The 13009-nt window shown below is 34.6% G+C and overlaps 1 protein-coding gene across 5 annotated transcripts in view; it reads right to left on the reverse strand.

Annotated features, from left to right (window-relative positions):
• Positions 1–13009, reverse strand: part of NEDD4 (NEDD4 E3 ubiquitin protein ligase) — a 49853-nt gene that overhangs the window by 9749 nt on the left and 27095 nt on the right. For all 5 annotated transcript variants that reach the window (XM_042824172.1, XM_042824168.1, XM_042824169.1 and 2 more), the window contains 15 exons: positions 11025–11086; positions 10188–10290; positions 9553–9722; positions 8873–8990; positions 8578–8745; positions 6769–6834; positions 6016–6135; positions 5366–5572; positions 4110–4187; positions 3806–3860; positions 3661–3719; positions 2791–2856; positions 1078–1307; positions 333–454; positions 170–240 (listed from right to left, as the gene is read on the reverse strand). In XM_042824172.1, coding sequence (XP_042680106.1) covers positions 170–240; positions 333–454; positions 1078–1307; positions 2791–2856; positions 3661–3719; positions 3806–3860; positions 4110–4187; positions 5366–5572; positions 6016–6135; positions 6769–6834; positions 8578–8745; positions 8873–8990; positions 9553–9722; positions 10188–10290; positions 11025–11071 — 1680 coding nt within the window. In that variant the 5' untranslated portion in view covers positions 11072–11086. The remainder of the gene's footprint in view (positions 1–169; positions 241–332; positions 455–1077; positions 1308–2790; positions 2857–3660; positions 3720–3805; positions 3861–4109; positions 4188–5365; positions 5573–6015; positions 6136–6768; positions 6835–8577; positions 8746–8872; positions 8991–9552; positions 9723–10187; positions 10291–11024; positions 11087–13009) is intronic.

The raw sequence follows: 13009 nt of genomic DNA on the forward strand, positions 1-13009 counted from the left end.
GGAGTCTGTCTGTCATTGAAAGTTTCAATTCCTGTACAACTTCATCTCACAGAATACGTATCCTAAAAATTCCCTGAATTATGTATTTTTAATCTTCACAATGTCATTAATTCCAAATATGAAAAATTTAACATGAAATCCTAATATACAGATAAAGTAGATTACATACCACAGACTCCATATCATGAAGTGTTATTGGCTTTTGGAGCATCATCTTGTAGAAAGGACGGATGAAAAATGCTTGAAAGAAGAACAAACATATTGAACAGTAGGTAACAACATTCAAAATATGCACGATATCAATCCAAGTATTGTATGAAGTAAATACCAACCATCCAAAAGTTTGCCATGGTAAACAGCCATTCCAGCTACTCGACCTATAAACTTGAAATAAGAGAGATGATCTTCATTGCACAGTCCAGAGTTTGGGTTGATCTGCAGAGTATAATTATCTCTAAAGTGGAGGGGAGCAGAAGGAAAGAAACAAAAACACAATTTTTTAAAAATTGGAACAGTTCAGCATTCATAGATCTGAAAGACATCACTGATTAAATCAGGTATTACTTTTCATGAAGTTAAAGAAAAGTTGTATTTGGATTAGTAAATTACTAATCCAAAATTAAAAATACTCAACAGAAGATTCTATTAGCTTAGCAGAAATAACACCACAAATTATCATTGTAAGCTACAGATACACCACATAGAAGTGCTTAACTCCTATTAAAGTAGTTCGAGTTACTTTGTCAGCATTATCTCTTAAATACTGCCTCTTTGTTCTGAAGGTAGTAGATAGCCACAGATGTATGTCTGTGCAAGCAAAGATGAAAAGGCCTACTGCTGAAAACAACAAGAAGGCAGATTTTCTTTCCTCAGTACTCTTCTGCAAAACTAGTATACACAGGATATTTCAGTTATTATCAATTAAACCCTCTGAAGTTGTTTAGAAGGGAGGAGAAAGAAGGAAGGAGGAAAAAGAAAAGAGAAATTAAACTAATTCCATTTTTAAAGTATGCAGGAGAGATACAGTGGATCTGCCTTCCCTAGCACTCAAAAATCTTCTGGAACTGTATTACTTACGTAGCTGAATATTCGAACAATCCATAGTAAGGATTAAACATCTCCTTAGAGAGAAGGAAGAACCATTCCCTGGCCACTCCTCCATAGTCTAAACCTTTTTCACCATCAAACTCAATCCAAAGTCTTGCTTTAAGGAAATCTGCTCTCTTCACAGCTATAATTCTTCTGTAAGAATCTTCAAGGATTGTTGTGCGATGAATTTTCATTTCAAATCTGTTTGGAATATCACTCTAAAAAATGACAATGAAGAGGAAAACAGATTAATGGAACAAATATCAGTGTCTGTAAACAGACAAAAACAAATCCTTGTGTTAAATAACGTGGAAACAAATGACTGACAAGAGGTTCTATTTACACAAAATTCAATCAGCATGGAAAGCTTCAGATAAAGCTCTACTGATGTAGAATCCCAAGAAAATCACGTTAAGATAAATTCTTATTAATAATAACATATGCTTAACTGAAAGACAAATAAAGGTAACTGTCTTTAAATGTAAAGCCTATATATATAGGCATATGTATATATATCTCCATCCAACAACAGCTTGATCCAAGCTGAAAACAAAAAATAATTGGGGTGAGTGCATTATCTATCATTTCCCAAACTGTAAAATAATGTACAGTATAGATATCAAATTTACATAGCATCTGAAATATACAGGTCTATTTCATCATTTCAGACAGCTAAGAAGCATTTTAAAATAAAACACAGTATTCTTAGTTGCAAATCACTTTTACAGAAAAAACGTTCAAGCAATTATAGAATCTAAAACCAAATTTAATGATTAAAAAAGGTCTACAACAATTCAATCTCAATTTAAATCAATCCACTACCCTAATTATCATTTGCATAGCTGTCAACATTTAAAAGGCAATGCTAAAGTATGCTTTAAAATCTGCGTTTTTTAAAATTGCTCTGGTTATACTGGATACATGAGCAGTGTATCATTTCTCAGGCAGAGATAATGACATTAGAACAAACGGTAAGCTTGCTGACTATGAAAATAAGATGTGCATGCAATTATGTAAGATGTACACATCAGCTCAAAGTGCACAGGTTTTAGAAAGGCTAGAGATAAATTTGCAAGGTGAAGGTGAAGTAAAGGTGTCGACTAAAACTCAACCACTACACAAAACATCCCCAAGGACACGAAATTTGGTGGCAGCTGCCCACAGATGTTTTCTTATATGAATAACCAGATGCTAAGTGTTATAAATACAGCAGTCAATGCCAGCTCAAACTACAGTTTGCAAATCAGATTTATAAGCTTAACATTTTAAGGCTATAACAATTTGTTACAGTCATCTAGCCTGATCAGATTTCTACCTGAGCAGTTTAAAATCTTTTTTTGAGAACTCCCCTTTCCACATTCTGATTTCCAAAAACTATTCCATGCTATGACAGTGATTTTCAATCTTTCCTGTTTACAGCCTACCTCAATGTTGAGTATTTAACCTTTTAAAATTTCTGCTTTCTAATTAGACTGCTTTCAGTTTCATGGCTTAAAGTCACAAACCCTACTGTTAGATCCAATGGCAATTGTAATCAAGTTAATCAAGCTGCTGCTTCACAAATGTATGTATGATCAGACAGCCCTTCTACATTCTCTAAGCAGGTCAGGAAATACAAATTCTCTTCCCTTTAACCCATGCTTTCTTTGTTTAGGGGCATGCATTTCTTAACCTTGTGCTGGCTTGCTGCTGATTACTAACCTGTTTCTTCAGTTTCTTTCTGAAGAACTCATACTTCCGCTTGTAGTCCCTGGAGTAAGGCACAGCCTTTGGAAAAACAAACAAACAAAACCCAAAACCAACCACTGAAAACGTGTTCTAGGTATTCTAACAAGTAATGTAAGAAACTAGTCTATATTTGTGAAACATATACGTTGAAGTTCTGAGAAAACAAGAACTTTTTTTTTTTTTTTTTACTAAGTATCAACAATATTTTCAATTTATGAGTATATGGATAGCACAAAAAATCTGAAAATTACTGCTTTGTTCAAAACATTTGTACTGATCAGAATTTACCCCACACAGAATTTATCCCACACTTTACTATTAACTGATGTAACTGACTAAAATCACTGACTGGTCAACATCAACGTGATGAAAATGTCTTTGATGACTTACACAGTGTTTAGTCTTTCCATGCTCCATCATGAGAAACCTGGCTACAAACACCTCTATTTTCCATGGACAGAGAAGGTTGTTTACATATGTGGGCTATTAATAAACACAGATATCAGCTGAACACTAAAACCCACTCTATAATTATAATGTGTCCCATCTTTGCAATTAGTCCTGGTAATTTTGCACTTCAGATGAAGTATCAAGGCCAGATCATTATTTTTCACTTAGAAATGAATTTCATTCCCTTTATAGACATTTTCTTTTTGAACTGATTTTTATTTCTGGTATTTAAAGACCACTTCCAGAGAAAATCTAATAAGCCTTTAAAGAAATAAGTATGTCTTCAAATATCTTCAAAATTTCATCTTGTAGACCTAGTAAATGATGAGAGCTTGTTTGGATTCTGTCAATCACACTCCTGAATGACATATAAAGCTATAAGAAAAAGCTTACTGGTCCAGTTATCGCCACGTTCTGCAGTCGAGGATCCTCCCATTGTGTTTTCTTGGTATCTGCAAGGTATTTCATAATTATTTCCCTTAACTTAGACAACAGTAATGAAATGATGAGTGGTGTGAGAATATTACATTGTACATACTGTGGTTTATGAAGAATATTCTTCCGTCTGTGTGTGTTCTCTCTTCCCACCCTGGCTGTAAGAAGGAGATACTTAATTTATAATCACACTTTGCATAGAACACAAGGTCATCAGCAGTTGTAGGGATTGCTGCCTGCTCCTCCCACCTACTCTTAACTCTGGAATTCAAAATTTAGTTTGTTGTTGCTGTTATTTGAAAAACTGTGTTTTCTAAAGCAGCAGGCTGCATTTTTTTCCATGTACAAATTTAGATAGTGGCAGTTAAATTGTTATACCTGAAAAACAAGTAATATTATATACTTACTGGTAATGGCCCTAGATCTACTGGATCTAGGGAAGTCTTTCTCCTCAGATGAGCAGGAATTTTCAGTCTCGGATCTTCCTTTGAGAACAAAACAATCAGCATGTTAAAACTGTTTTGAGGGTTTGTTTCGTTTTGCTTTGCTTTAATTTTCTTTTCCTCTTTGTTACTGAGCACATAAAAAGCATGCCTGGTACCAACAAGATAATTGTTGCATATTCTACAGCTAGGCAGCTCCTTGAGGATCATCAGTCATTCAGTCCTTTATAATCATCATGTATTAATCTAATTTATTTAAATTTTCTACGTGCATACACACACACACCACACACACCAATCCTTCACTTAAATCAGTATTGGTATAATTGAGTAAATCTTTCCACATAGTTTCTGGAACACCCGGTTTTATTTGTTTTGTTTTGTTTTTTTGCAGGGAGAAATGGAGAAAATATATTTGTGTTAAATGATCCCTTTCCACGATTCTGAAGAAATTAAAATTCATATGGAATCATTTCATATATTCTCTACATTTCCCTTTCACCTAGCAGTAATACTGACCTACCCTTCAAACAGTTAAGTCCATCTATTAGGAGAGGCTGGTGATAAGCAGTACCACTCAGCAGAATCAGCTTTACACTCTCATCCATACTGTGGCTACACCTGGCCTGCTCCAGGAATTCACAGCAATTTGCGTTGTGCACTGTACGATGTGAAAGACTCAAGGTAACGGATTTCTTGTTGGAAGATTACAAAACTGACCTCTGTTAACAGTGCCTATAAGCTATTACAGTTCTACTGTTTTAACAGCAACATTATTTAGGAGATGCTCTACACTTGCAAAACTGGTTCCCATACACAGTATTTTCCTTCTAAGTTAAACTTCCAAGTGATAATACAGTTTGTAAAATTCATGAGATTCTTCTCAGCAAAGATATTTTAAGTTACTCAGTTTTTTGGTTTTTTTTAAATCATGTATGTTCCATAACAGATGTGACGCAGCTATCTTGCTCAAATAAATGCACAGCAATACTTTCCCTACTGACAATAAATCACATTCACATCTGTAGCCATATTTCCCTTCTTGCGTGAGGTGAGAGAGTCGTTAGGTTTTTCCTTGTTTGTTTGTTTTGTTTTTAGGAAATAAAGATGCTAGTAATGGAATGTTGAGGCTGAAGAAATCTATGCAAGTTTGCTGAAAGCAGGAAAGCCTTGACTTGAGATAAACTAGAACTTCAGTCCATGAAAGCAGCTATCATTACCCATGTTGTAGTTTTGGTGTTGTGGTCAATAAAGAACGGTCTCCCATTAGGTGCATGCCGAACTTCCCAGCCTTTAGGGAGAAATCCTTGCTCCACTTCAGGCTGCTGATTAGAACACTGTTGTGATGAATCTTGTGATGTTGCTTGTGGCTGTCTTGCTATAGAAGTATTTTGTGCAGTTGGCAACTGACCTGCTTCCATAGCAATCTACAGACAAAAAAACAGAACAAAAATAACACTAATAAGGAATGTCTGTAGAACAATGTATTTTATCTTAATATTAAAGTACTAATATTTCTTGATTCATGAAAGCAGTTTCATAAAGCAAATGCCAAACAGTAGACAGGTTTGTTTATCAACAACATGACTAACAATCACAGATTAGGCTACCAAAGTTGAAAGATGTTTTTCAGGCTTCCCCAACAGCTATCACATTCCAAAAGGCTTTCCTGATACATTAATCACAGACTGACTTACCATAAATACTGCTGTTACTAACTCCAGTTGCACTCCCTCAGATTTTTGTATTTGTTATCAGGTTATGCCTCTCACATGTTTTATTTCAAAGAGATCTCTAAACTTAACTCCTATTATGTGAGGTGTTTAAAGGGTTATATGAATGAAAACAATACTTAGAATACAGAAGGTACCTGTACAACTGGTTTTATCCAAGTAGTAGTTCTGGAATTGTGATCTATGTAATATGACCTCCCTTTTTCATCTTGTCTTTCTTCCCAGCCTGGCGGTAATCCAGATGAAGTAGGCAGTAACTAAATGATAACAGAAGAAAAAACAGTTAAGAAAACTACGAAACTGACCATGAAAAGGCTTTCCCCTGCCAAATTAAAAAAATATTAATTAACAAGATCTATGATTTTCCATGGACTGGAAAATTAGAAAAGTAGTATTTAAATCCTTACTGAAGTATCAAGTGACAGAATTATTTTATTTATTTACTTCTAATTCAAGCTTCTCCTCCAAAAGGATTAAAAAGACTAATTTATATATCTGCTTTAGACTTGGCTGATCCAGCCTAATACTTCTGGATAGGAACTCACAATTTTGCAGCATCACCATGAAAATGTAACATAAGGACAGTGGTATAGCCTTTATTATAAAAGCAAATGATTTCAGGAATAGTATTTCATGGGAGAATCATTTCCCTCTGTAAGCTTTATCCATGCATTAAGTAATGTTAACCTGAGAACACAAAGTCAGAAGATGGAAGTTCTTTACAACTGAACTTCAGTCTTGCTAGACTCTCATAACTGCAACATTATCAGGAGAGCTGCCCATTATACATAGTTATAAAATAAAATGCTCTACATCCTCCAACTTCTGTGCTACACAAGCCTCTGATCAGTACAAGTGTCTTGAACTAATGTTTTTGGATGGTGACATACCACTGGATGTGCAGGCTGCTCTTCAACTCTGTATGTTTGCAGACTACCTCTTCTGCTGGAATGGTTCTTGAAGTAGCAGAGAAGAATGGCATATCAGCAATTATTGCAGCTTTAAGGACAACAGCAAACTGTAAACTATGATTATTACATTTTAAACTGTTACAGTTTTCATCTTGAAAATGTCATGTTTTGAAATGACCTTTTAAAAAAAATTTTGTAAACTTATGTTTCAATGCTGTAACATTGTTCACAGCATCTACTGTAACTTCAAAGAAAATTAATAAGAGACTTGAAAAAGCTTTGAAAACCCTAACAATAGGTATTTGGGCATTTTAAACATCAGTTACTTGCAACCAGTTACATTACAATTTTGAATTTACAATACAGAACTCATCACTATTTTGTCAGAGGACTACAGCCTATGAGGCATCAGAGTCAACACAAGTTTTCAGAGAGTTTAAAGAAGACATGAAAAATTGAGATAATAGCTTCCAAAAGAGGTGGTTCAATTACTATAGTTTGTATAAGCACCCATATTTCTGCCTAGAGCTACTTCTTATATCTCATCCCCTACAATTATGCAACTGTATTTCATCCTCCTCCAGAAGTTTCAAGATTACTTGTTCTCTATATACCCATGCACCCTCTTAGAATATTTCAGAGAAAGCAATTGATTTTGTTTTGTTTTATTGTTTGTTTGGGTTTTTTTGATTGGTGGTGGTGAAGGGATACAAGACTGTCGTTCTAGCTGGCTGTTACAAACAACATGAACATCTGTTTTCTCCTTTACCCACCAAGCAAACAGAAATAATGGTTTTCTTGGTACCCATAGGATGCTGAATATGTAAGTCTTGTGGCTCTCACACTTCACTATTCCCAGAAACACTTCAGATGACTTTGTAAAATGTTATAAAAACACAAGCAATTCACCTTTAAGTCACATTTGGAATGGCAACTTCAGCACCACAAAAGTTGTTAATTTCATTTAAATACTGACATCTTATGCATCATATGGTCTGGGTCACCTTTGCAGGCCTTCCTCAATGGATAGCGGATTTCTCAAGTCATATATTTATACATATCAGTTTACAAGGCTATTTGTGAAGGTCAGGTTTCACAAGACAGCTAAGCTCATTTAATTGCTTGCTGCCACCAAAAAGACTCACTCATTGCTGTGTACTCCTGCTGTTTTTCCCTTGCTAGTGTAGCATTTTTCAGACAACTTAGGGTGCTCTTTTAACTTGCTAAAACAGCAAAAAACAGCATTGAGGAGAAAAAGCAGACAGTTTTCTGCTGGGCTAGTCAGCTGAACAGACTTGCAGGAAGCTAGACAAATTTCATCACTGGTGCAAGATTTCAGAACTGTATGAGTGAAGTCTCTTTTTTTATTGCTATGTAGTCATCAAGTTTACTCAGCCAAAATCATAGAACCTTATCCCAATATTTGCAATGAAAAATGAGTTATCTTTAAGCTTGTCCTAACAGAAGAAGTTACCAGTATGGAACTATTTCCCTAGAAATAAACATTTAGGATGATTACAGCTTTCTTAATCTGCACTTTTCAGCAGTATTCAGATCAGTATGACTCTGGAATAAAAGGTAGATTTAGATTCTAAAAAATAGTTAACACAATCCTCAGACTCAGGCAGAAATTCCTGTTCTAGATAAGTAAAGCAGGAAATAATAAAATGTTTGCTTGCATAGTAAAATTACTCTTAAATTCTCAACATTTGAGATAAAATAAAAAATAAAACAGTTGATACAAAGAGTTTATTAATACAGTTTTAACAATGAGAAAATGTAACTTACAGTGTAGGCTGCTGACTGGCCAGTAGCTGAACTTCCAGAGGTGTTAAGTCTGGTATTCAGCTCTTCTGCAAGATGAGTCTGTATATCACAACTGTTCTGTGGCAGAGGTATTTGAGGGTTCTCATTGCTATACAATGTTGCCTCATCTTCAGTTATAATTTCCCAGCTCTTTAAAAAGAAAGAAAGAAAAAATATTTTAAAATCAGTAGTTTTAAGTTCTAAATACTTAAAGTAAGCTTCTTGACTAGAGGTGAAAGCCTACGTGTGTTCCAGAAATATTTACATATGGTTTTACCTCAGGAGAATCTCTGCTGTCTAGATTTTCTGTATCTTCTGATATCTGCCGCCGATGAGTGAACGCATGCTGGGCCTCCAACTGTATGTTACCAATATCTGCTACAGCTACATTGTCCCTATTGAAAAAAAAAATCATCCATATTAATGTTTTACTTTTCAACAGCAAAAAGTACACTTTACAGCTGTTTTGGATGGAGAAAGTGAAGCAGTTGTGAGCTATACAATTAATGTGAATTGTTTTGAATGGGAAGCATCAGTAAAATAAAATAATCAGATAGCATTTCAAGTATTATTTTTCAAATTCATATGCTAAGGGACAAAATTTGTAGTCTAAAATAGAAAAAGAAACAACAAAACACCAAGATAAATATAGTCACTGCTGGGAAGGAAGAACCAGTCTTAGAGCTGAAAAATAATCTCTGCAGCTTTTCTGTATCATCTCTTACAACTACAAGCAGTTTCAACTTGAACATCAGCTTCCAGAGAGTCGAAAGGATGTTTTGTAGTTAAATGGACCACTAGCCAATGACCAAAACATATGGGCTTGAATGTTCAGATGTGGAAAGGTCTCAGATCTAACTCTCAAGGTGTGGATTTTCCAGTTCTTCCTGCCTTCAGTGCAACTAGAGAAAACTGAAAACTAATGTAAGGCTCAAATCTTCCGGCCAAAAGACATACTGAGCAGTTGGTCTTTTCCACTGTGTTCTTCTGAATTCATGATTGACATAATAGGTCCTGCCAAGGATGTCTTGTCTTTCTTCCCAACCTGAAGGCAGTGGAGGAGATTCCTGCTGCTGCTGTTGTGGCTGGCTAGAAGCATCCGGTTGGTCCAGTAAAATCCACCCAGGCTAAGAGACACAATATTAACTACTTTTAATTTGCATTATCAAAGTGAAAAAGTATCCCAAATTATTAAATCACCCCATTTTTAAGGTACAGCTCTACTATATCTTAAACCACTAAGATTGGCTCTCGGTTTTGTTGTATTTCTTAAGAAATGAGAGGACAGACTTCTGCATGAATCACTTTACTCTCAAACTTCTTGAGATGTAATAACAAAAAGATATATGGAAATATGGCAATGCAGTAAAAGAACAAAAGTGAAGTCTAATGTACATTTTCCCTTTTATGGAAAAGAACAACAATACGCTCCTTCAGATAGAAAAACTATTTTACACTGACTCACAGCTGTACAGCAAGACATAAGCAATCAGATCTAACTGCTTGTTTCTAAAAATATTTGGTTACTTCCCCCAATAGCTGAAGACCAATGTTTGCTAGGTTTCTCAGCAAAAAAAAATATATTTTCCCACCTCCAATTCCTCGGCCTGTTCTGTGGTTTCTTCTTCAGATCCATTGCTTTTAGGTAAGTAAGTCATCTTTAATCTAAGGTGACCTTTAACTCTTGATTTATGGCTGTAGAGGAGAAAAGGTGTTCTTACTGCGCACTTGTGAAGCTGTTACAAAATTCAAAGCTAAATAAGTCCAGCTGAAGGATTATTTTGAATCTTCTCTACATAAACTTGACTTTTTACTTTTTACTTTTAGTTTCAATTAGCCAAGTTCTATAATGGTACCAGCTTTAAGACTTGGGAACACACTCCAAAGTGCTAAAAATTTAAAATCAAGCAATGAAAAATTCTTCAAATTATCTTTTCCGCTAACAACGTGGCTGAGAAATATCTATATAACCCAAGGGAAAAAACACTGACAAGCACTTCATGAATTTTATCTCTTGCTCTTGCTGATCTGGGTTAAAAAATCTAAATTTAAAAACAAATACAAAATGTGTAACACTAAAATCAATACCAAAGTGTCCCGTATTTTATAATTGCTTGTTTTCTTAACAGGACTTTTAACATGTGAGCAGCTTTTCAGTTTAAGCTTTGTTATGTAATTAAAGTCATATGAAAGTTTATGAGAGGCAAACAGCAGACATCTTTTAAAGGAAGGGAGGAAACAATTTCAATTTGAGAAAGAATTTGAACAAATGCTGACTTTAGCAGAACCACAGACAATTTGCCCCACTGAAATTAAAGTTTCTGTGATGAAAACATGAAAATGTAGACAATATTTATGTACATACCAGAATTTACATAACTGTATTGTTTGGATATGAAAGTTAGAATTTATATGTGGTATTTACTAACCTTCTTGGATGAAGAACAAAATCCCTAAAGGTATATGGTCTCTCCATACTTGGATGTTCTGTCTGGAATAAGAGAAGTTTTTTCAAGAAGTTTGTATCATTGAAATTTGTCGTTTAGGCAAACTATCAGAAATTTAAAATCAGTTTTTTAAAGCCTGTGTAACTTCTTGCATTTGAATTGCGTGTTCAGTTAAAGCTCTGGCAATCAGAGCCAACTTTTATTGTAGGAATAAAGTTAATTCCCCAGTTCAAGGGAAAAAAAAAAGAACAATGAATCTTTTCAGTATGTAAAATATATACACACACATTACAGTTTCTAAAGCACAGGCACAGGGAAAAGAAACCGTTCAGCCTGAAATCGGTCGTTTCTCACTTTGCGCAATCAAAAGATCTGCCGTAACTTTTTTTTCCCTGCTTTGGTATTTTTCAAATATTCGTAAGCAGAACTGATGTGAAAAGCTTTGGGATTTGGCAAAAATGAAAATCTTTAAAAAAAAATAACAGAGGAATCCACTCTTGAGAACATCTCTTCTGATTCATGAAAGTGAAGTTGCTCAACACAAAGAAGCACAGAAATAGACAGATGTGATTTTATATTTATAAATATATATCCTGGGTACAGCTATAGAAATATGCATGAAGGACCATTACAGAAAAAAAATATATATTTCTTTCTGGTTAACAAATCCAGCTGCTGTTTTGCAATTCCTACAAAAACAGTTAATTTCTTACAGTACTGTGTGTTTAGGAATATTTGGAAATCCCTTTTTTCAAGTCAAAATGGATTTTGCTTTCTCAGCTGTCTGTGAATTCTGGGATCTAACTCTAGGCTCTTGTTAATATATTTTAACCATTTCCAAAAGTACTGTACAAGAGAAAAAAATTGCATTTATTTGTAGAATTTTTAATTAAGAAAAAAAATGTCAGATGATGCAATTCCCTACTGTATTTTCAAAAAAATGTCTTGAAAAATGACAATATTTGATTGGGAAGAAGCCAAAAATTCCAGGACATAAGGTTAGCCACTATTACATTAAAGATTTTAAAGGTCGTTTTTTTTCTTTTTAAAAAAAGAAATCCCTCTGTTTTTGTCATTCAATCTTACTGAACATCTACTGTACTGAATCTCAGAAAGAAAAATGCTATCATATATCAGACATTTCAGTGTAAGTATCCAAATAAATATCCCTCTGAAAGTAAAATGGAATTAAGCTGTCCTTTTTTTGTTTTGTTTTGTTTTCTTCTATTCCTGCCCAACACAACACAGTAAAATGCTGTGGAAAGACAAAAGAGGGAAAAAAAGAAAAAGGAGAAAATATATGCTTTGTAATCATTTCCTATTTTTCAAAAACAAGAATTGCCTTGGATTCAATACCAGGTAGGCCTTTGATTAATCAATTTTGGTTTTGGATCTGTTCACTATCTTACTGTACAGAGGAGTTAACCTCCCTACATGCCTATGACTACCAGCCCTTCTTAGTTGTAAGCAGTCTGCATTCACACAATATCAAGGAAAATAAGATGGGAACCAAAACTACATGCAATAATGAGTTTTTAATATAAACCGATTTCATTTATCCAAAAATAATTTTATTTATCAAAGATATATTTGCTTTTGTAAATGAAAGATTGTTTCAACAACAACAAAAATCCTCTTATGTTTGGGCCAATGAAGCACAGTAGATTTAGATGGCAAAAACAAGCAATTGGGATGGAACAAATGGAACAGGGAAATGCTGACTTTTGAGGAAGGTAAGAAAATGAATGTGAAAATACTCAAGTCAGACTATGTAGTTCTGGCTAAAGGTAATGCACCAATATGTGATACTGCTACCCAGCTTCCCAGTGGGCAGGAAGAGAAAGCTTTCTCTGGAGGTACATCACAGCTACTTGGCCCTGAGCAGGGTGCTGTGACCACGCATCCTGCCTACAGCAGGAAGCAGGACAGGCCTGTTAGTACTGTCTAACATTTTTAAATGTATTAAA

The sequence above is a fragment of the Centrocercus urophasianus genome, unplaced genomic scaffold (assembly GCF_019232065.1).
Source record: "Centrocercus urophasianus isolate 14NV4802_14NV808 unplaced genomic scaffold, USGS_Curo_1.0 seq_23, whole genome shotgun sequence".
Lineage (NCBI taxonomy): Eukaryota > Metazoa > Chordata > Aves > Galliformes > Phasianidae > Centrocercus > Centrocercus urophasianus.